Source organism: Gossypium hirsutum, chromosome D10 (genome assembly GCF_007990345.1).
Source record: "Gossypium hirsutum isolate 1008001.06 chromosome D10, Gossypium_hirsutum_v2.1, whole genome shotgun sequence".
Taxonomy (NCBI): Eukaryota; Viridiplantae; Streptophyta; class Magnoliopsida; order Malvales; family Malvaceae; genus Gossypium; species Gossypium hirsutum.
Window position 1 is genome coordinate 65,175,857 of NC_053446.1, and position 23,122 is coordinate 65,198,978.

General features: G+C 38.4%; 1 protein-coding gene across 1 annotated transcript; it reads right to left on the reverse strand.

The window, feature by feature from the left end:
• Positions 1-10,324: 10,324 nt before the first annotated feature.
• LOC121222134 (disease resistance protein RUN1) lies at positions 10,325-13,276 on the reverse strand. The gene is made up of 4 exons (XM_041102060.1): positions 12,690-13,276; positions 12,358-12,555; positions 11,516-11,936; positions 10,325-10,579 (listed from the first exon to the last, which is right to left on the reverse strand). The coding sequence occupies exons 1-4, from the start codon at positions 13,274-13,276 to the stop codon at positions 10,337-10,339; spliced, it is 1,449 nt and encodes a 482-aa protein (XP_040957994.1). The 3' UTR covers positions 10,325-10,336.
• Between the last annotated feature and the right edge of the window lie 9,846 nt (positions 13,277-23,122).

Consider the following 23,122-nt stretch of genomic DNA (forward strand, 5'->3'; position numbering starts at 1 on the left):
CTTCTTAACATAGAGTGTTGGCTCACTCTTGCTCCTGTCGAATCCCAAATCAACAAGGTAACCATCGATTCTGTTGTACCAGGCTTTAGGAGCCTGTTTCAAGCCATACAAGGCTTTCTTCAGCTTATATACCATCTACACATTCCCAGCTATTTCAAACCCCTGAGGTTGTTCAACATAGATGTCTTCCTCAAGAAATCCATTTAGAAAGGTTGACTTCACATCAAGCTGGTGAATTTTCTACTGCATTTGTGCAACTAAGGTAATCAATAGCCTTATGGTGTCAAGCCTGGCCACTGGTGCAAAGGTCTCCAGGTAGTCCAGGCCATATTTCTGACTGAACCCTTTGACAACCAGCCTTGCTTTCAATTTGTTCAAGGTTCCATCAGCATTCTGCTTGGCTTTGTATACCCATTTCACCCCAATTACCTTCCTTTTGACTGGCCTTTCAACCAATTCCCAGGTTCGGTTCTTCTCAATCATGCTGATCTCCTCAGCCATTACCTGCCTCTATCCTTGCTGAGCTTCTGCTTCTACAAAGTTGCTTGGTTCAGCTATGGCTACAAGAGCTTTTTCATAAATTTCAGTCAATGGTCTTGTTCCTCTGACTGATTCATCATCAATGTCCATTTCAGGACCATTTTGGTCTGGCTCAGCTTGATCTGCTGCAAGTTCTTCTGAGACTTCCTCAGCTTCATGTCTTTCCCAGTTCCAACATAATCTCTCATTGAATACCACATCCCTGCTGACTAACACTTTGTTTGTTGAAGGATCCAAGATCCTATAGCACTTCTTGACAGTGCTGTAGCCCACCAGAACACCAGGTCGAGCCCTTTTAGACAACTTCTCCCTTTTAACAGCAGGTACATGTGCATAATAGATGCATCCAAAGACTTTCAGATGAGCCAGTGATGGCTTGAATCCAAACTAGGCCTCGAATGGAGTCTTCTGGTCCAAAGCCATGGTTGGAAGCCTATTTTGAATATAGGTTGCAGTGTTAACTGCTTCTGCCCATAGAGCTTTAGGCAGATTCTTCTGAATCATCAGGCACCTAGCCATATCCATCAAACTCCTATTCTTCCTTTCACTTCACCATTTTGCTGAGGTGTATAAGTGTTGGTAAGTTGATGTTTGATACCTGCCTTATCACAAAAGGCTTGGAACTGAGTTGAGGTGTACTCAGTACCATTATTAGACCTTATGGTCTCCAGCTTGTAGCCTGTTTCAGTCTCAGCAGCAGTCTTGAACTTCCAAAACACTGAGGCCACCTCTGAAATTTGTTTCAAGAAGTAAAGCCAACAATATCTCGAGAAATCATCAATGAACAGTATGAAATACCTGTTTCCTCTTAATGACCCAGTCTTCATGGGGCCACACACATCAGTGTGTACCAGTTAGAGTTTTTCAGAGGCTGTCCAGGCTTGATTCGAGGGAAATGGAAGTCTAGCCTACTTTCCTAGCTGACATACTTCACATACATCATCATGCTCCACTGAGTTGGTGAAGTTTTCAGCCAAGTCCTCTCTGACCATTCGAGCCATCGATCTAAAGTTGGCATATCCAAGCCTTTGATGCCAAAGCTTGGATTCATCTGATGTAGCTGTGTAGGCAATGTCTGACTCCTTTGTCCAGTCAACCACAAAGCTCTTATCAGCCATAGGGACTGCCATTAGCTTGGATCCACTTGGACCACTGATTTGGCACTGATTGTCTTTGAACACCACAGAATAACCTTTCTCAAGCAATTGAGCTATGCTGAGCAGGTTTCTGTCAATTTCAGGCACTAGAAGCACATTTGAAATCACTTTGGCACTTGTGGAAGTGCATATCAGCACATCACCCTTGCCTTCAGCTTGGATAAGGTGACCATTACCTATCTTGACTTTAGTTTTGCAGCTTCTGTTTAAGGACTTGAAGATAGCAGCATCAGGTGTCATGTGGTTGGTGCATCCACTGTTTAGGAGCCAACCAAATGAGAGTCTTTCCTGTGAAGCTGAGCATGACACAGCAAAGACCTGCTCCTCTTGGTCACTGTCCTCTTTAGCCACTCGAGCCTCAGCTTTCATCTGTTGAAACTGATTCTGCCTTGATTTGGCCTTTCTCTTACAGACTCTCTCAACATTACCCTTCTTCTTACAATGCTGACATACAGCATCTGGATTGAATCAACATTTTTCTTCTGGATGACCAACTCTTCTGCAGTGCTTGCAAGTCTGACCCTCTTTTCTTGCAGCATCAGACCTTGGCTTGTCTCTCCAGCCCTTCTTGCCTTTGTAGGCAATATTTGTTCTTGCTTAAAAGGCACCTTCTTGATGCTCCTCTAGTATGCTTGCTCTCCTATGCTCTTAAGCATATAGAGCATTGATCAACTCTGTTAGGGAGATGGTGGACAGGTCCCTTAAGTCCTCGAGAGATGAGATTTTTGCCTCATATCTTTTAGGCAGAGTTGCAATAACCTTCTCCACTATCCTAGCTTCATTGAACTGCTCTCCAAGGAGCCTAATGCTGTTAACCATAGCCATAATCCTGTTAGAGTACTGCTTGACAGTTTCTTCTTCTTTCATCTTTAAATTCTTGAATTCTCTCCTCAAGTTCAACAACTGTTGCTGCCTTGTCCTCTCTGTCCCTTGAAACCCCTCTTGCAATTTGTCTCAGGCCTGTTTTGGTGTTTCACAGGCCATAATCCTTGTGAAAATCACATCTGACACTAAGTTCTGGATGCAAGACATGGCCTTGTGCCTCTTGGTCCTCTCATCAGCATGCTGCCTGATTTGAGCCACTGTTGGATTGGCTCTAAGTGGCTCTGGTTCAACATCTGAGTGGACTACCTCCCACAGATAGAAAGCCTACAGGTAGGTTTTCATTTTGACCACCCATATGTGGTAGCCTTCTCCATTGAAGACTTCAGGTGCAGCTGGTGAAAAGTTTGATGAAGCCATAGATTTGTATAACAGATCCCTTAAGAAATAGGCTCTAGATACCAATTTTTGGAGCTGTAACTGAAATAACAAACTCGGCAAGTGTTTTGTGCAACAAGCCTCGATACTTGTTGAGGAATCAAATGAATTCGAGTAAAAGAAAGAAGAAAAAGCTATGGAAAATGGAGAGGAAAATTGATGAACAAACTGATTTCATTCATTGAGTAAACAATAACATAATGCCAATACATAAACCAAGCACTAAGCTTGTCAAAAACAGTAAACAATCACCTAATAGTTACCTAACACCACTAAACATTGAAACTTGAAGTAATTAACTTGTGCATACAAACAAAGCTGAATTAACAGCTCATATGGCTGTAAATTACATCAATCATATACCTAACATAGTTCTAAATGAACTAAATTACATTTCATTAACTAGAAGTTACTAAATGAACAAGAACTAGATCATTTGAGCTTGAGAAGCAGCTTCTGCCTTAGTCGATCTTCATGATCTGCATGTTGGCTGGTGTTGCAGCATGTTGGCCAACTTCATCAAGAATTAAGTTTAGTGCTTAAGTGTGCCTAGGACTTTTATGTTGTGGGGGTGGTGCTGGGTTCTTCATCCATATAAGATACATGTACACCACATTTCTCCACCTTTATATATTCGACTTCAATTTCTTCTCCTTCTACATTGTAATTGGGATTTTCAATGTAGAATTCAAATGAAGCCCCCTGATAATCCTCTTTTTTTTAAACCATATCCTCACTAAACAGAATCAGCACATGATCACTTATATACTTCCTCTCCGTCTCAAGGTCTGTATAGGAACTCTACTGACTTGTGAACTTTTCATAATCACCACCACTGGCGGTTGTCAATTGGTATTCATAGATAAATTTAAGATATTCATGGTGGTGGCAGCGCGTGAGATCAGCCACAAAGCTGATGGAAAAGGCCTAGAATCTACTCCCACTGGACCCATTTGGGGCTATCTTCAAAACTAACGAAGAACTCATGCTCTGATGCTCGAACATATTTGTTAAAATTTTGTTTCCTGTGAAACAGTAAAATAATCTATATAGAAGATAAGGATACTCCCATGTCAATCTCTGTTTCTCTGCCAGGTATCTAATTTTGAGCATGGCATTTGCCTCAATGTTATCAATTGAATCTTGATTCAAGCTGAAGCAATTACAGAATAACATGTAAAACCAATCGGCAACATCATCATCTAAAGGATCAAGATTTGTAAATGATACTTTTTCTAATGATGTACAGCCATGTGCATCCAAGTACGGAATATATGGTGAAAGCTCTGAGAGTAATGTAAGTGATGAAGTTGGCTAGCATGCTGCAACACCAGCCAACATGCAGATCATGAAGATCGACTAAGGCAGAAGCTGCTTCTCAAGCTCAAATGATCTAGTTCTTGTTCATTTTGTAACTTCTAGTTAATGAAATGTAATTTAGTTCATTTAGAACTATGTTAGGTATATGATTGATGTAATTTGGAGCCATATGAGCTGTTAATTCAGCTTTGCTTGTATGCACAAGTTAATTACTTCAAGTTTCAATGTTTAGTGGTGTTAGGTAACTATTACGTGATTGTTTACTATTTTTGACAAGCTTAGTGCTTGGTTTATGTATTGAAATTATGCTATTTTTTACTCAATGAATGAAATCAGATTGTTCATCAATGTTCCTCTCCATTTTCCTTAGCTTTTTCTTCTTTCTTTTGCTCGAATTCATTTGATTCCTCAGCAAGCATTGAGGCTTGTTGCACAAGACACTTGCCGAGTCTGTTATTTCAGTTACAGCTCCAACAATTGGTATCTAGAGCCTATTTCTTAAGGGATCTGTTATACAAATCTATGGCTTCATCAAGCTTTTCACCAGCTGCACCTGAAGTCTTCAATGGAGAAGGCTACCACATATGGGTGGTCAAAATGAAAACCTACCTGCAGGCTTTCGATCTGTGGGAGGTAGTCAACTCAGATGTTGAACCAGAGCCATTTAAAGCCAATCCAACAGTGGCTCAAATCAGGCAGCATGCTGATGAGAGGACCAAGAGGCACAAGGCCATGTCTTGCATCCAGAACTCAGTGTCAGATATGATTTTCACAAGGATTATGGCCTGTGAAACACCAAAACAAGCATGAGACAAGTTGCAAGAGGAGTTTCAAGGGACAGAGAGGACTAGGTAGCAATAGTTGTTGAACTTGAGGAGAGAATTCGAGAATTTGAAGATGAAGGAAGAAGAAACTGTTAAGCAGTACTCTGACAGGATTATGGCCGTGGTTAACAGCATTAGGCTCCTTGGAGAGCAGTTCAATGAAGCTAGGATAGTGGAGAAGGTTATTGCAACTCTGCCTGAGAGATATGAGGCAAAAATCTCATCTCTCGAGGACTCAAGAGACCTGGCCACCATCTCCCTAACAGAGTTAATCAATGCTCTATATGCTCAAGAGCAGAGGAGAGCAAGCATACTGGAGGAGCATCAAGAAGGTGCCTTTCAAGCAAGAACAAATACTGCCTACAAAGGCAAGAAGGCTTGGAGAGACAAGCCAAGGTCTGATGCTGCAAGAAAAGAGAGTCAGACTTGTAAGCACTGCAGAAGAGTTGGTCATCCAGAAGAAAAATGTTGGTTCAATCCTGATGCTGTATGTCAGCATTGTAAGAAGAAGGGTCATGTTGAGAGAGTCTGTAAGAGAAAGGCCAAATCAAGGCAGAATCAGTTTCAACAGATGAAAGCTGAGGCTCGAGTAGCTAAAGAGGACAGTGACCAAGAGGAGCAGGTTTTTGCTGTGTCATGCTCAGCTTTACAGGAAAGACTCTCATCTGGTTGGCTCCTAGACAGTGGATGCACCAACCACATGACACCTGATGCTGCTATCTTCAAGTCCTTAGACAGAAGCTGCAAAACTAAAGTCAATATAGGTAATGGTCACCTTATCCAAGCTGAAGGCAAGGGTGATGTGCTGATATGTACTTCCACAAGTGCCAAAGTGATTTCAAATGTGCTTCTAGTGCCTGAAATTGACAGAAACCTGCTCAGTATAGCTCAATTGCTTGAGAAAGGTTATTCTGTGGTGTTCAAAGACAATCAGTGCCAAATCAGTGGTCCAAGTGGATCCAAGCTAATGGCAGTCCCTATGGCTGATAAGAGCTTTGTGGTTGACTGGACAAAGGAGTCAGACATTGCCTACACAGCTACATCAGATGAATCCAAGCTTTGGCATTAAAGGCTTGGACATGCCAACTTCAGATCGATGGCTCGAATGGTCAGAGAGGACTTGGCTGAAAACTTCACCAACTCAGTGGAGCATGGTGATGTATGTGAAGTATGTCAGCTAGGAAAGCAAGCTAGACTCCCATTTCCCTTGAATCAAGCTTGGAGAGCCTCTAAAAAACTCTAACTAGGACACACTGATGTGTGTGGCCCCATGAAGACTGAGTCATTAAGAGGAAACAGGTATTTCATACTGTTCATTGATGATTTCTCGAGATATTGTTGGCTTTACTTCTTGAAACAAAAATCAGAGGTGGCCTCAGTGTTTTGGAAGTTCAAGACTGCTGCTGAGACTGAAACAGGCTGTAAGCTGAAGACCATAAGGTCTGATAATGGGACTGAGTACACCTCAGCTCAGTTCCAAGCCTTTTATGATAAGGCAGACATTAAACATCAACTTACCAACACTTATACACCTCAGCAAAATGGTGTAAGTGAAAGGAAGAATAGGAGTTTGATGGATATGGCTAGGTGCCTGATGATTTAGAAGAATCTGCCTAAAGCTCTATGGGCAGAAGTAGTTAACACTGCAACCTAAATTCAAAATAAGCTTCCAACCATGGCTTTAGACCAGAAGATTCCATTCGAGGCCTGGTTTGGATTCAAGCCATCACTGGCTCATCTGAAAGTCTTTGGGTGCATCTGTTATGCACATGTACCTTCTGTTAAAAGGGACAAGTTGTCTGAAAGGGCTCGACCTGGTGTTCTGGTAGGCTACAGCACTGTCAAGAAGTGCTATAGGATCTTGATCCTTCAACAAACAAAGTGTTAGTCAGCAGGGATGTGGTATTCAATGAGAGATTATGTTGGAACTGGGAAAGACATGAAGCTGAGGAAGTCTCAGAAGAACTTGCAGCAGATCAAGCTGAGCCAGACCAAAATGGTCCTGAAATGGACATTAATGATGAATCAGTCAGAGGAACAAGACCATTGACTGAGATTTATGAAAGGGCTCATGTAGCCATAGCTGAACCAAGCAACTTTGTAGAAGCAGAAGCTCAGCAGGGATAGAGGCAGGTAATGGCTGAGGAGATCAGCATGATTGAGAAGAACCAAACCTGGGAATTGGTTGAAAGGCCAATCAAAAGGAAGGTAATTGGGGTGAAATGGGTATACAAAGCCAAGCAGAATGCTGATGGAACCTTGAACAAATTGAAAGCAAGGCTGGTTGTCAAAGGGTTCAGTCAGAAATATGGCCTGGACTACCTGGAGACCTTTGCACCAGTGGCCAGGCTTGACACCATAAGGCTATTGATTGCCTTAGTTGCACAAATGCAGTGGAAAATTCACCAGCTTGATGTGAAGTCAGCCTTTCTAAATGGATTTCTTGAGGAAGACATCTATGTTGAACAACCTCAGGGGTTTGAAATAGCTGGGAAGGTGTAGATGGTATATAAGCTGAAGGAAGCCTTGTATGGCTTGAAACAGGCAGAGCCTGGTACAACAGAATCGATGGTTACCTTGTTGATTTGGGATTCGACAGGAGCAAGAGTGAGCCAACACTCTATGTTAAGAAGGAAGGGACACAAACACAGCTTATTGTGTCTCTGTATGTTGATGATCTGTTGGTGACAAGAGGAGACCAAGCAATGCTGGCTGATTTTAAGACCAAGATGCATGAGATGTTTGAAATGTCTGATTTTGGGGAAGATGTCCTATTTTCTTGGCATGGAGGTGTCACAAATGCAGAATAGGATATTTCTAAGCCAGAAGAGCTTCTCCTCGAAGATTTTAACCAAGTTCTCTATGGAAAACAGTAGAGCAACAAAGACTCCTGTTGCTGTTGGAGAAAAACTATCGAGCCAAGGTGATTTTGAGAAGGTTTGTGAAACAACCTACAGAAGTCTAGTTGGTTGCTTACTGTATTTAACTGCAACGAGACCAGACATAATGTATGCTGTAGGTTTGCTCTCAAGGTTCTTGCATTGTTGCAATGAGAAGCATTTTCGAGCAGCAAAGAGAGTGCTCAGGTATATCAAAGGTACATTGAGCTATGGCTTGATGTATAGGAAAGAAGAAAGCCTAAAGCTGTTTATACTGACAGTGATTGGGCTGGCTCATTGGATGACATGAAAAGCACCTCAGGGTATGCTTTCAGTCTTGGTTCAGCCATGTTCTGTTAGAGCTCGAAGAAGCAAACCTTGGTGGCTCAATCAACTACTGAAGCAGAATATGTTGTAGCAGCAAGTGCTGTCAACCAAGCCAATTGGCTAAGAAAAATCATGAATGATTTGAATGTGAGTCAAAAGGGAGCAACATAGATCTTTTGTGACAATCAATCTACTGTTGCCATTGCCAAAAATCCAGTGTTCCATGGGAGAACAAAGCATTTCAGCATCAAACTCCATGTTGTACGAGAAATGGAGGAAGCATTAGAAGTCAAGCTAATTCATTGCAAGACAGATGATCAAATTGCTGATATTTTGACCAAGGGTCTTAATGCAACTAAGTTTGAATATTTAAGGAAGATGTTAGGAGTTTGCAGCATGCTACCCAAGGATGAGTGATGAACTTGGCCAGCATGCTGCAACACCAGTCAACATGCAGATCATGAAGATCGACCAAGGCAGAAGCTGCTTCTCAAGCTCAAATGATCTAGTTCTTGTTCATTTTGTAACTTCTAGTTAATGAAATGTAATTTAGTTCATTTAAAACTATGTTAGGTATATGATTGATGTAATTTGCAGCCATATGAGCTGTTAATTCAGCTTTGCTTGTATGTTCAAGTTAATTACTTCAAGTTTCAATGTTTAGTAGTGTTAGGTAACTATTAGGTGATTGTTTACTATTTTTGACAAGCTTAGTGCTTGGTTTATGTATTGGCATTATGCTATTGTTTACTCAATGAATGAAATCAGTTTGTTCATCAATTTTCCTCTCTATTTTCCTTAGCTTTTTCTTCTTTCTTTTGCTCGAATTCATTTGATTCCTCAGCAAGCATCGAGGCTTGTTGCACAAGACACTTGCCGAGTCTGTTATTTCAGTTACAGATCCAACAGTAAGACTCTCGCAATGATCCATTTGCAGCCTATAAATGCTTTTAGACATCAAGATTGGTGAGGACACATCAACTGTTGGAATCTCTTTTAAACCGAACGGGATGATACTACATTGTAGCTTTTGAATACTTGAGCAGCTCATCTTTAACATCTGAAGATTATTTAGAGAGTCTAAAGACAAAGTCACTTCCTTAATTTGAGTCCCAAATAAATTCAATTTTCTTAAGCTTCTTGGGATTTCTGGGAATTCTGTCATTGGGCAATGACTAAGATTCAGATCACGAAGGGCGGCTTCCATCTTGATCGATACATTTTTTACCCTTGAGCCACTCATATCTAATGTTTGAAGATTACCTAGAGAGTCGAGAGACAAGGACACCTCTTCAATTTGAGTTCTAGATAAGTTTAATTTTATTAAAGTTCTTGGGATTTTGGGAAATTTGACTATTGGGCAATGATTAAGATTCAGGTCACGAAGGGATTCTATCTTGATGGATACATTTTTTACCCTTGAGCCACTCATATCTAACGTCTGAAGATTACTTGGAGTGTCGAGAGACAAGCACACATCTTCAATTTGAGTTTCAGATAAGTTAAATTCTGTCAAGCTTCTTGGGATTATTGGGAATTCAGCTATTGGGCAATGACTAAGATCCAGATCATGAAGTGATTCCAACTTTGAAATATTGCTTGATACTGTATTGACCTTGGAGTTTTTCAAGCACAACTTTATAAGTCTGACGAGATGCTCAATTGAATCAGGCACTTCTTCTATTTTTGAATCACTTAATTCTATAATAGGAAAGTGTTTTGGGACCACGGGAAACGTCTTGAGATTACAACATCCTGTAAGTCCTAGTTTATTAAGTGATGTCAAATGATTGAGCCAAGGAAGTTCAACCAAACTTTCACACCCGCTACACTCAAGGATTTCAAGGTTGATTGCTCCTAATAGACTAGGAATCTTCCTTAATTCTTGCAATCAGCAACGTTAATTTCTTTTAAATTAACTAGACCTTGTGCAAAGAAAGTATAAATAGTTATATTACTTTCGGCCGTATAAAAAATGATACATTATAACTATTAATAGAATCTATACTATTATTCATTAACATATCAATTATAAACTATTTTTGAATTTCGAAACTATCTTGAATGAAGAAAGTATGAAAGAATATACCTGATGATCATCATCATTCCAAAGATATTCTATATCGCCACGTATTAATTTCAGCACAACAAGATTCTTTGGATTAAAACCAGATAGAGATTTGAAGGGATAATAGTCCCAACGAAGATACTTTAGCTCTTCAGGAAGAGATACACTATCAACTTGGTCTGCAAGAAACTTCTCTGCCAAACACTTATCCCAAAAAAAAAACCATCAGTGTAGAAGAAGATAACTTTAAGATTAATCATTCCCTCAAAAGCAGAACGATGTAACCGTAGGTTATCAATTTGAGATATGTCTAACTTCATTCCTTCAATTCGATTAATTCCCTAAGAACAAAAACCAAGACAAAGAAATTTATGGCCATTCCATTAAACAATTATATCACGAAAAGAAAGTAATTATATTAGAAAATGTTTAATTTTATTGTTTTTCTAAGGGTAAACTACAAAAATAGTCACTTTTGTTTGCATCAGATTACATATTAGTCATTTATGTTTGAATTGTTACGTTGTAGTCACTTACGTTATTATTTTGTTACGAAGTGGTCACTTTACCGTTAAGCTCCATTACCTCCCTAACAGTGATCCTACATGCAATCCAAATGGGTTTTAAATGCCAACTTAGATGTCCTACGTCGCAGTCCAAATTAAATTTATTTACTTAAAAACCTATCTTCTTCCTAGCAACTGGGTATTCAAGTTGACATTTAAAATCTATTTGGACTGCCACGTAGGACTGTCGTTAAAGAGGTAACAGAGTTTAATGGTAACGTGACCACTTCATAACAAAACGATAACATAAGTGACTAAAACGTAACATTTCAAATATAAGTGACTAAAATATAATTTGAGGCAAACAAAAGTGACTATTTTTGTAGTTTACTCTTTTTCTAAAGCAATGCATTAGATACTAAGTCTATAAACCATTGCGAAAATCCCATGACATATATCTTAATACATTGGTCATTCCCGGTGATTTGGCAATAAACTTAAACTCAAAATAATTTCAAATAATAAAACTTGTTAACATTTGACAACACATAATTAATTGAATTTTTATACTTTCTAATAAAAATCACACAAAGATATAAAAAATTAAAAGAATATAAATATAACTAGGGCTTACTTTGTTATATCTGAGCACTTGAAACACGTCTTTAGCACCCCATAACCTACTACGTTTTTCAGGGTTTATAGATTCTTTGCGAACAATGTCCTTGCCCATCTCTTCAAGCATATCATGCATAAATATCCATTCAATATCAGGTGTGCTATCAAGTAGGCACTTGTGGATCAAGTTGCTTATTCCACTCACAACACCCTTATAACAACAACTTAGAATTTTTTCTACATCTTTTCTGAGTGTTCCTTTAAAGAAGATTGCAATATCAAGGAATATATTCTTCTCTAGTTCATCCAAGTCATCAAAGCTACTCCTCAAAATCTGTGAAATTTTTGGTCGCTCATATTCTTTTAGTTTATCCACCTCACTTTCCCACTCTTTTCTAGACTTCCTTGGGCATACTCTACAAACTTTTTCGATAGATCTTGAAACTCAACAGCGGGATTCAATTGTTTAAATGCAAATGTAGAAAAAAGTTGAAGAGAGTCATTGTCTTTTAACTTCTTTACCTTATGTATTTTGTCAACACCTCCATTCTTAAGTACTTGTCTATCTCTAGATGTTACAATGATTTTACTTCCATCACCAAAATGTTTAACACCAAAACAATCTATTTGGTCTGAGTCATTAACATCGTCAAGGACAACAAGTACTCTTTTATTGCTTAGCCTCTCTTGGATTAAAGTTGACCCAATTGAGGGGGTGTCTACATGAATTGCTTGGTTTAAGAGTTTGGGAAGAAGTTCATTTCGTAAAGATTCCATCCCCTGTTTTTTTAACTTCTCTCTAACATTTAGAAGAAAGCAACTATCTTCATACTTATAAGAGATTTCATTGTATATAACATAGAGAGGGTAGTTTTGCCTATACCACCTTGTCCCCAGAGTCCTATTAGACGACTGTCTTCCTGCTCAATTAGCGTCAAAATCGTCTGTTTCTGATCATCTATTCCAACTAACTCTGCAGAAGCACTTTTTAACTTGCCACTCATCAACTTCTTTATAACATATTCAACAATATCCTTGATGTACTCAGTTTCAGGTCTACCAAATAATAAAAATATATAATTATACGAAATCTAAAACAAAACAATGATTATTAATATAAGATGATGGGAAAAATATAGTTACCTGTCGAATTTGCCTCCTTCTATATGCCATCCTTTTAATTTACCGACTTCAGCAAAGGCAGTTTTCCATCGTTGTACTTGAGGTAGCCTATTTGATTCATGGTGATTGAAGGATGTTTTGAAACTACCACCATGATTCCGCACATCGGAAGGATCAACATGGTAAAAATGGGAAGAGCAATATGTCCTTGAGTGTCCTTGCGGCGCATGATGTCGGAGAGTTCAGCCAGGCATGATTTTGAAGAAGCATAGTCTACCGACAACACAATAATTGAGAGATTTGAGGCTGCAATTGCTAGAGAAAGTGCTTGTGAAAGTTGCTCCCCTTTTTCTAGTTTTTCTTCATCGAAGAAAACATTCATTCCCGTGTCTTTCAAAGCTTTGAGTAGATGAGCAGTGAAATTAGGGCGTGTGTCTTCACCTCTGAAGCTCAAGAAAACCTGATGCTTCAATCGACTAGAAGAGGCAATTTCTGGAGAAAGTGGTTGTGAAAGTTGCTCCGGTTTTTCATCATGAAAGAAGACATTCACCATCGAGTCTTTCAGAGCTTTGAGCAGATGAGTGATGAAGTTCAGGCATGTGTCTGTTTGAGGAGAAGAGGAAGAGGAAGAGGAAGAAGAAGAAGAAGCAGCCATGAAAGAGTATTCATTGTGTGATTGAAGCAAGAGAGAGCAAAATAGATTTGTGAACCTTTGAAGCACACATTCATAATATTTTGCATTTCATTTCTTCTGTGTTTTTATAATAATATTTGCCATTTAGTGGTATTAATTGCTTACTCTTTTTTTTTTTAATAAATTTTTTTCAATATAAAATAAGTCAATAAAGCCAAAGCGTAATTTTGTCTTCTAATTGGTTTTCTAATACAAATTTAATTTTTAATATTTGGGTGAGCTGTCATTTAGTAGTACCAATCTGTGAACCACCAACTACAATTCTTATAAAAAAATATTAATGTCTTGTAAAACAATATCTAATTAAATAGATTAATTGAGGAAGCAAATGGTTTAGTAAATAATAAGTACAATAAAATTGTAATAAAAATGGGTAAAGAAAGGGGGGTGGATGGAGTTTATTATTATTAGTAGTATTATTATGCTCCGATGGGTTTGTAACCTCGAAGTCAATGTCTTCCAATAGGACAAAGAGCATCTATTTGTTAATAGGATTTTTAAAATATTTAAGGGTTATTATTTAATAAATTGATAATTTTCTTTCATGTGGTAGTATAGGTTATTTAATAGCAACATTATTTGATTTATAATTATTTTGAATTTCATTTTTATACAGCCCAAAATAATTTTAAGGGAAATTTACATTAGTTTTTGCAAGAATTTAAGGAAGATTCCTAGTTTATTAGGAGCCATCAACCTTGAAGTTCTTCTGTTTAGCTGGTGTGAAAGTTCGGTTACTTCTTTCCCTCAATCATTCAACATCACTGAAAAGGCTTGTACTTACCGGATGTCGTAATCTCAAAATTACTTTCCTATTTTAGAATTAAGTGAATCAATTGAGTATCCCATTGGACTTAAAATGTTGAGCTTGAGAAACTCAAGGGTAAAAATAACGTATCGAGAAATATTTCAAAGTTGTAATATTTTCGTAATCTGAACTTTATTCATTGCCCAATGGTCAAATTTCCAGAAATCCCAAGAACTCAAATTGAAGAGGTGTGCCTATCTCTTGACTCTCCAAGTAATCTTCAGACTTTAGATATGAGTGGCTCAAGGGTAAAAAAATGTTACCTTTGTGATCTGAGTCTAAGTGCTTGCCCAATGTCAAATTTCCAAAAATCCTAGAAAGTTTGTTGAAAATGGCCAACCGCTGCTGTTATGTTTTTGTTAAAGTGCATCCTACTATGATGATTATGTTGAGTGCATACAGCTTGTATGTATGCTGTAGCAATTGTACATGTTGCAGCAACATATTTTCTATTTTAGTTGCAATGTAATTTAATTTGGTTGAAAATGAACTTTGATATTGATGTTGATAAATCAGCTTAACCATGTGTACAAGCAATATTTTATTAGTCCCAATGCTGATAAGTGGGGTTTAGTTGAATATTTGGTGATGTATTTTACTATAAATGTATTGTTTTTCTAGTTGAATGAATGAGAAAAATGAGCTATCAGCCATAAACTGCCTTGCTGCACATTTTTGAGCAAGTGAAAATATTTCTTGCATCTTGCTTCATTGTTCTGTGTTCTCTGTTTTCTTCCTTTGCCGCTGTCAAAACCCCAACAAAGTTTAAAAAGATTAAACTTATTTGGAACTCAAATTGAAGAGGTGTGTCTGTCTCTCGATCCTCCAAGTGATCTTTAGGCTTTAGTTATGAGTGACTCAAGGGTAAAAATGTATGGTTCAAGATGGAATCTTTTAATAATCTAGACCTAACTCATTTCCCAATTATTGAATTCTTAAAAATCCCTGAAAGCTTAAAATTCATCTATGACTCAAATTAAAGAAGTGTCCTTTATCTTTAGACTCTCTATGTAATCTTCAGTACTACTCAAAAGTTAGAATGCAATTCAACACTTGCTAGAAACATGTACTGTTTGTTGAATATGCATATGTATCATCCAAACGAACTTCAAGCGATGTGAATGATAATATACTATTATATACTCTTATTTGCTTTTAAAATAATAAAGTTTTGTCACGTTGAGATTCCCATGGGTCGAGCTGCAGCCCTATCTTAAACACTATTCCAAACCCTTGCTTGACTTGTCTAAATACTCAGTTTTATTGTTTAATATATAAGAAAATATTTAATATTTAATTTTTATATTAAATTAAAATATATATTCTTTTAAAAACTTAATATATACAAAGGTACCTAAACTTATTTTTAGACTTAACTAATACTTACATTTGAAAATTATAAGCCACCTTAGTACCTAATTGACTATCGTTCAATTTTTTTATCTTATCTAATCATATTGCACCATGTCTATTTATGAAACAATAATATTAGGCCACGTGTATTAAAAATATTTATTTTAATTTTAATTTTTAAATATTAAAAACAAAAATTCTAATTAATTAATTAATTCACTTTTTTAAAATTTCTTTCTTTTCTTTTAATTTCTCATTAATGGTTTCTTCTTTTCCCAGAACCGTCCTTGTTCACCATCACCATTGCCAAACTATAATCGAGCCACCTTGCTCCACTGCTGAAGCCCCAACCCAATACCTAACCCAATGCAGGGAAGTAACTAGGTTGGGGGAGGCCCAGTCTTCCTCACTCAAAATAGAATATTTTTCATTTAAGCTATTTAAAATTTTAAATTAGTAAAGGTAAATTTATATTTTAACTTTTTAAAAATATAAAAAATTAATTTAATTCTTTAAAAATTATAAAATATAAATTATTAAAATGATGAAATTATACTTTTACTATCATAAAAATTATAATTTAATTTTCGCCCCTAAAAAATTTTTCTCATTTGGTACATGCTGTTCATAGATCTTCGCCATCATAATTTTTCAAGCTCTTTTTAGTATTTTCAAAATCCATTCATGTTTACCACCACCATCGTCATTCAAACAATTTGTTGCGGAAAGGATCGATTCGAGAACTCCGATATGACTACAAGTAAATTGACCGGAACGAAAAATAAAGTGAACACAAGGATTTACGTGGTTCGGCTTTAATGCCTACGTCCACGGGCAGAGGCGAAAAGAAATTTCACTATAACAAGATGAAGATTACAAGTGTTTTACACTCAAGACACAACCCGAGAACCTCACAACTCTCAACCCCTATAGAAAACCCGAAAGCTAAAATCCTAGCTTTCAAAGAACAAGCTTTGCTCTCTCTTGGTTTGGGATGATTAATATGGCTAATGAACCTCTCTATTTATAAGAGAGTTCAAGGACATAATTGTCCAAAACTTTGGCAAAGATTTGTGGTTGAAAATGGACACCAACAACCATCCACTAATCCACTACCACCAACAACCCACTACCAACAACAACAATCCACTACCAATTTTAAGCCATTTCTTAACAAATCTCCACCTTGGCTTGAAATTTACCAAGCTGAACATCATAGTGAATTCCTCGAACTGGATCACCTCTTCCAAACGCCTCTCTGGCGCTAATCAATCCCGAATACCTATCAAGTCCAAGCAATGCTTGAACTTATATGCAGGGATCACCTTAGTTAACATATCTGCAGGATTCTTCTCGGTAGCAACCTTGCTGATAACAATGTCACCTTGCGTAACATGTTCCCGAACAAAATGATATCTGACATCAATGTGTTTGGTCCGTTCATGAAACATCTGATTTTTAGTCAGATGTATGGCACTCTGGCTATCGCAAAATACAACAGTGAAATCCTGTTGTAAACCCAAACTGCTTACTAGACCTTTCATCCACAATGCTTCTTTCACTGCTTCTGCTAACGCCATATATTCCGCCTCAGTCGTAGATAAGGCTACGGTAGACTGTAACACAGCTTTCCAACTAATGGCTCCTCCAGAATAAGTGAAAACATAACCCGTCAGAGATCTTCTTTTGTCCAGATCTCCAGCATAATCAGAGTCCACATAGCCCGTGACACTGCTAGTGCAGTCACTCTGATCATATACCAAGCATAAATCTGCAGAACCTCTCAAGTACCTGAGAATCCATTTCACGGCCTGCCAGTGTTCCTTGCCAGGACAACTCATGTATCTGCTGACCACACTAACTGCATGTGAAATGTCTGGACGAGTGCAAACCATTGCATACATCACGCTTCCAACTGCACTCGAGTATGGAATGTGAGACATTTGCTGCTTTTCTTCATCAGATTGTGGTGACAACTCTGCAGAGAGTTTGAAATGTGGTGCCAACGGAGTACTCACAGTTTTCGCTTTATCCATGCCGAAGCGTTGAAGAACCTTTTCAATGTAGTTCTTCTGCGACACACGAAGCTTGCCCGCCTTGCGATCTCTGTGAATATCCATGCCCAAAATTTTCTTGGCAGCACCCAGATCCTTCATCTCGAACTCACCACTCAACTGCGACTTTAACTTGTTGATTTCCGACATGTTTTTGGAAGCAATTAACATGTCATCAACATACAGCAACAAATAAATGTGCGAACCATCTGAGAGCTTCCGATGATAGACACAAGCATCATAGTCACATCTTGTGTAACCATGCTGAATCATGAAGCTATCAAACCGCTTGTACCACTGCCTTGGGGATTGTTTCAATCCATATAAAGACTTCTTTAATAGACAGACATGGTCTTCTTTACCAGGAACTGTAAAACCCTCTGGTTGACGCATGTAGATTGTTTCCTCGAGCTCACCATGCAAGAACGCCGTTTTTACGTCAAGCTGCTCAAGTTCTAGATCAGACTTGGCCACCATGGCAAGTAATACACGAATGGAAGAATGCTTTACGACTGGGGAGAAAACTTCATTGTAGTCAATCCCCTCTTTCTGAGTGAAGCCTTTAGCAACCAATCGTGCCTTGAATCTAGTTGCTTCAACCCCTAGGATGCCTTCCTTTTTCTTGAAGACCCATTTGCAACCAACTATCTTCTGGTTACTTGGCGGCTTAACCAACTCCCAAGTATGGTTCTTGTGAAGAGATTCTATCTCCTCACTCATAGCAATTGCCCACTGTGCCGACTCATCACACGTGACAGCCTCATTATAACTGGAAGGTTCTATACCAATGGACTCCGCCACACTGAGCGCGAAAGACACCAGATTAGCGTAACGCGGATTTGGTTTGATTTGTCTCTTCGTTCTTCCAGTGGCAATGCTATATGGTTTTTCTTGAGGTGACTCATCTTCATCGGAATCTTGCACCTCAACTTGATCATCCTGGACTGAAGTACCTTCCGTAGGAATTGGAGCGTCCACCTGACACTCCACCTGCTTCTCAACACCGTGATCTCCCATTCTATCTGACTCCTCCTTTTCCCGGGAATTTGTGGTGGATCGAAGCATGGATGACTCATCAAAAGTCACATCTCTGCTGATGATGAACTTGGACGAAACCGGATCAGGACACCACAACCTGTATCCTTTCACCCCTTGGCCGTATCCAAGAAATATGCATTTCTTCGCCCTCGGTTTGAGTTTTCCCTCATTTACATGAGCATACGCAGGGCAGCCAAACACTCTTAAACCAGAGTAATCAGCAGGAGAACCAGACCATACTTCCTCAGGAGTCTTCAGCTCAATAGCTGTTGACGGAGATCTGTTAACCAAATAACAAGCAGTATTAACAGCTTCAGCCCAAAATTCTTCACCGAGCCCAGCATTTGATCGCATGCAACGAGCTCGCTCCAAGAGAGTTCTATTCATGCGTTCTGCAACTCCATTTTGTTGTGGTGTTCGACGAACAGTGCGGTGTCTCACTATTCCTTCATTTTTGCAGAACTCATTGAATTCACCTGAGCAAAACTCCAAGCCATTATCCGTCCGGAATCGCTTGATCTTCTTTCCTGTTTGATTTTCGATCAAAGCTTTAAATTGCTTGAAGTTGATGAGAACCTCATACTTGCTCTTCAGAAAATACACCCAAACCTTTCTCGAGTAATCATCGATAAAGGTAAGCAGATATCTGTAACCACCTTTAGAAATTGTCGGAGAAGGCCCCCAAAGGTCAGAATGGAAGTAATCCACTGTGCCTTTTGTCTTGTGAATCCCAGTGCTGAACTTTACCCGAGTCTGCTTACCGAAGACGCAGTGCTCACAGAAATTCAACTTTCCTGTACACTGCCCAGACAATAATCCTCGTTTGCTTAGCACCGATAAGCCTCTCTCGCTCATATGCCCGAGCCGCATATGCCATAACTTCGTGGTGTCAGAATCTAGATCATCTGATGATGACACTCCCGCAACACCTGTAACCGAGGAACCATCGAGGAAGTAAAGGCCCCGCTCCAAATTACCACGTATCACAGTCAAAGCACCCGAGAATACCTTGAGAACTCCACCTTCAGCAGAGTACCGAAAGCCTTTCTTGTCCAACGTACTCAAAGAGATCAAATTTTTCTTCATTTCTGGAATGTGCCGAACATCAGTTAGAGTTCTAACAATACCGTCAAACATCTTTATACGAACTGTGCCAATCCCCATGACTTGACATGCGTGGTCATTTCCCATTAGTACTGAACCAGAATGCTTCTCGTATGTTGAGAATGCATCTTTCGAAGTACTTATATGAAATGTAGCTCCCGTATCAAGAATCCATCTCCCACCAGCGTAAGAGTCGGATACTGCAAGAACGATCTCGGCATCACTTGAAGAATCTGCATCAGCTACATTCGCACGATCATTTTGTTGCTCCTGTGATTCTGATTTCTCCTTCCTTTTCGGACAATCTACCTTCATGTGCCCGTACTTCTTACAGTAGTAGCACTGTATTCTCTTCTTGGACTGCGATCTAGGATGGCTTTTACTTGAACTTCCACCCTTTGCCTTGGATCTTCCTCGAGCAACCAAGCCTTCGCCTTCATTGTTTTCGACCACCTTACCAGTGATTTTCTTCCTCAACTCACTGGAACTTAAGGCATTTTTCACCTCCTCTAAAGTCAGGTCATCACGACCGTACATCATTGTATCAACAAAATTCTCATACGAGGGAGGCAAAGAACACAAAACAATTATTGCTTGGTCCTCATCATCGATTTTGTTATCGATATTATTCAAATCCATGATAATGGAATTGAATTTATCCAGGTGCTGGGAAACAGGTGTACCTTCCTCCATCTTCAGGGCATAGAGTCTTTGCTTGAGGTAGAGCCGGTTCGTCAATGACTTCGTCATGTACTTGCTCTCTAACCGGAGCCACAAACCGGACGCGGTTTTCTCATCCGCTACTTCTCGTAGCACTTCATCTCCTAGACATAGCAGAATAGCACTATGTGCTCTTTCTAGCATGTCATCCTTTTGCTCTTCCGAAAGCGTGCTTGGTAATTTATCTTTACCAGACAATGCTTTTAGCAATCCTTGTTGAACCAGCACTGCCCGCATCTTGATGCGCCATAAACTGAAACTATTTTTCCCGGTAAATTTCTCGACATCATACTTAGTCGATGAAACACTTGTAGCCATAATTTGGAACCTTTGAATGAATGATAATATTTTCTTCCTGATGTGAAAGATCAGACAAAGCTGCAGTCACAGGGCAATTCAGAAAATATTATCACTCCTTCAACTACGCTCTGATACCAATTTGTTGCGGAAAGGATCGATTCGAGAACTCCGATATGACTACAAGTAAATTGACCGGAACGAAAAATAAAGTGAACACAAGGATTTACGTGGTTCGGCTTTAATGCCTACGTCCACGGGCAGAGGCGAAAAGAAATTTCACTATAACAAGATGAAGATTACAAGTGTTTTACACTCAAGACACAACCCGAGAACCTCACAACTCTCAACCCCTATAGAAAACCCGAAAGCTAAAATCCTAGCTTTCAAAGAACAAGCTTTGCTCTCTCTTGGTTTGGGATGATTAATATGGCTAATGAACCTCTCTATTTATAAGAGAGTTCAAGGACATAATTGTCCAAAACTTTGGCAAAGATTTGTGGTTGAAAATGGACACCAACAACCATCCACTAATCCACTACCACCAACAACCCACTACCAACAACAACAATCCACTACCAATTTTAAGCCATTTCTTAACACAATTCAAGAATGCATTTTTCCCCCTTTCTTTGTATTTTGAAATTTGGGTTACCGAATTCTTGATTAATCGAGTCACCGTTCGAGAATCTCAATGGTGAGAAGGAAGGGAGGACCTACGGGAAGCCATAACTAGATTTCCAAGACATTCCCAATAGCCAACGACGTAGATATAATTATTTAAGGTAGTCCGAAACTTATGATAGGTAGATGATGAATATGAAGGTGAAGATGTGCAGTGCAGTGCAGGGGCAGGCAGTTAACCTCTTTATTCCCAACACTACCTGATTTGTGATTTGATTCTTCTATGTAATCATCATCTCCAGCAACAATACCATCTTCAAAGATATCCACATCATCTTCTCCATCCCAATCCTCCTCCTCAAGCTCTTCATCATCGTCAACTTCATATACATCATCACCATCATCATAATCTTCATCATCATATACATCATGCGCAAATAAAAATTGATTAGAAATTAAAAGGTGTTAGGTGGAGCAAAGACCGTAGCATAATTAAAAGTTAGATGTGCTGCTGCTTTTGAGAAGATGCATAAGCTTAAAAGTGATATAATTATTTTTATATATTTTTCTTTTGCATAGGACCTTATTAATTTAAGGGAAACTGACATTTCAAATTGCAAGAATTTAAGGAAGATACCTAATCTTTCAGGAGCAATCAACTTTAAACTCGTTTGACACTCCAAGTGTGAAAGTTTGGTTGAACTTCCTTGCCTCAATCATTTGGCATCTCTTTTCAACTTTGGTTTCGACTCCATGGATAGTGTAGTCTCGAGAAGTTTCCCCAAGTCTCCATCTCCTTGTTTTGTACATACAACTCAATCATTATTCATTAAATATTTCCACTAGAAATCTTACACACATGCTTTGATTAAACCTAAATACATGCCATAATCTATTACCAAAATATCAAAACCATATCTTCTTCCAAACTTTAAGATGTGATGTGATGAGATGTCTTCACTCTAAAGTTTCAATTCAAGCCTCTACCACCTACGTTGATAAATACACGAATGAGGTGAAATTCATTAGATTCCAATAATCAAGACTACCAAATTTCAGGCTTAGAAAGTCAGCAGACTTGTGATGACTTTTTGAATAGGATCCTGACATTTTTGGGTTGAGATATCTCATGGCATTTGAAGATCTATCTCTTAGCTTCGAAACGTATTTTGAATCACTCAATTTTGAGTTCGGGAATTCAAGTTATGACTATTTTAGTGAAGACTGCACGAGCATAATTTCTGAATGGGATTATGATGGAATTACGAATTTTGGGCTTTTAATTCGAGTTTAAGTCATGTTGGGTTCTTATTTTAGACTTAATTTTTATTATATATGAGCCCAATATTATATTTGTCAGATTTTATTATTTATTCCGAATTTTTGATGATTATTAAGTATTTCAAGTTATTTATGAGTTTTATTTTAACAAGAAAATTTAGTTTAAAACTACTTCTTGTTTAGATTAAATTAGATTTCTAGTATACTTAAGAGTTTTATTTAGATTTATTTAACTAGCCCATATATAGGCCTTTGCATTATACACAATGCATTCAATATTTCATTATTATTCTATTTCTCATTTGAGTTAATAAATTCTCTCTGTGTTTCTTTTTAAGAAATTCTCTATAGTTTCTTTTAAAAGAGTTTTAACAATCTTTTTAGATTGTGGGGATCATCTTCAAACTTTTTCTTGCCAATGTTTCTATCTTGGAGGGGAAATTAGAGCCGCTTGAAGGGGCTTGTGGATTCTTCGTGTTTCCAAGGCTTCTTAGGACTTCTACATGCCACGTTCTATCTTTCTATTTA

What these genes read in the sequence shown, in the direction of transcription:
- LOC121222134 (XM_041102060.1), bottom strand. Translation starts at nt 13,276, where the DNA reads ATGGCTGCTTCTTCTTCTTCTTCCTCTTCCTCTTCCTCTTCTCCTCAA. An exon ending in GGAAAACTGCCTTTGCTGAA is followed by an intron (nt 12,556 to 12,689) that starts GTCGGTAAATTA and finishes ATTATTTGGTAG; the next exon opens with ACCTGAAACTGAGTACATCA. An exon ending in GGCAAAACTACCCTCTCTAT is followed by an intron (nt 11,937 to 12,357) that starts GTTATATACAAT and finishes TTGAGTTTCAAG; the next exon opens with ATCTATCGAAAAAGTTTGTA.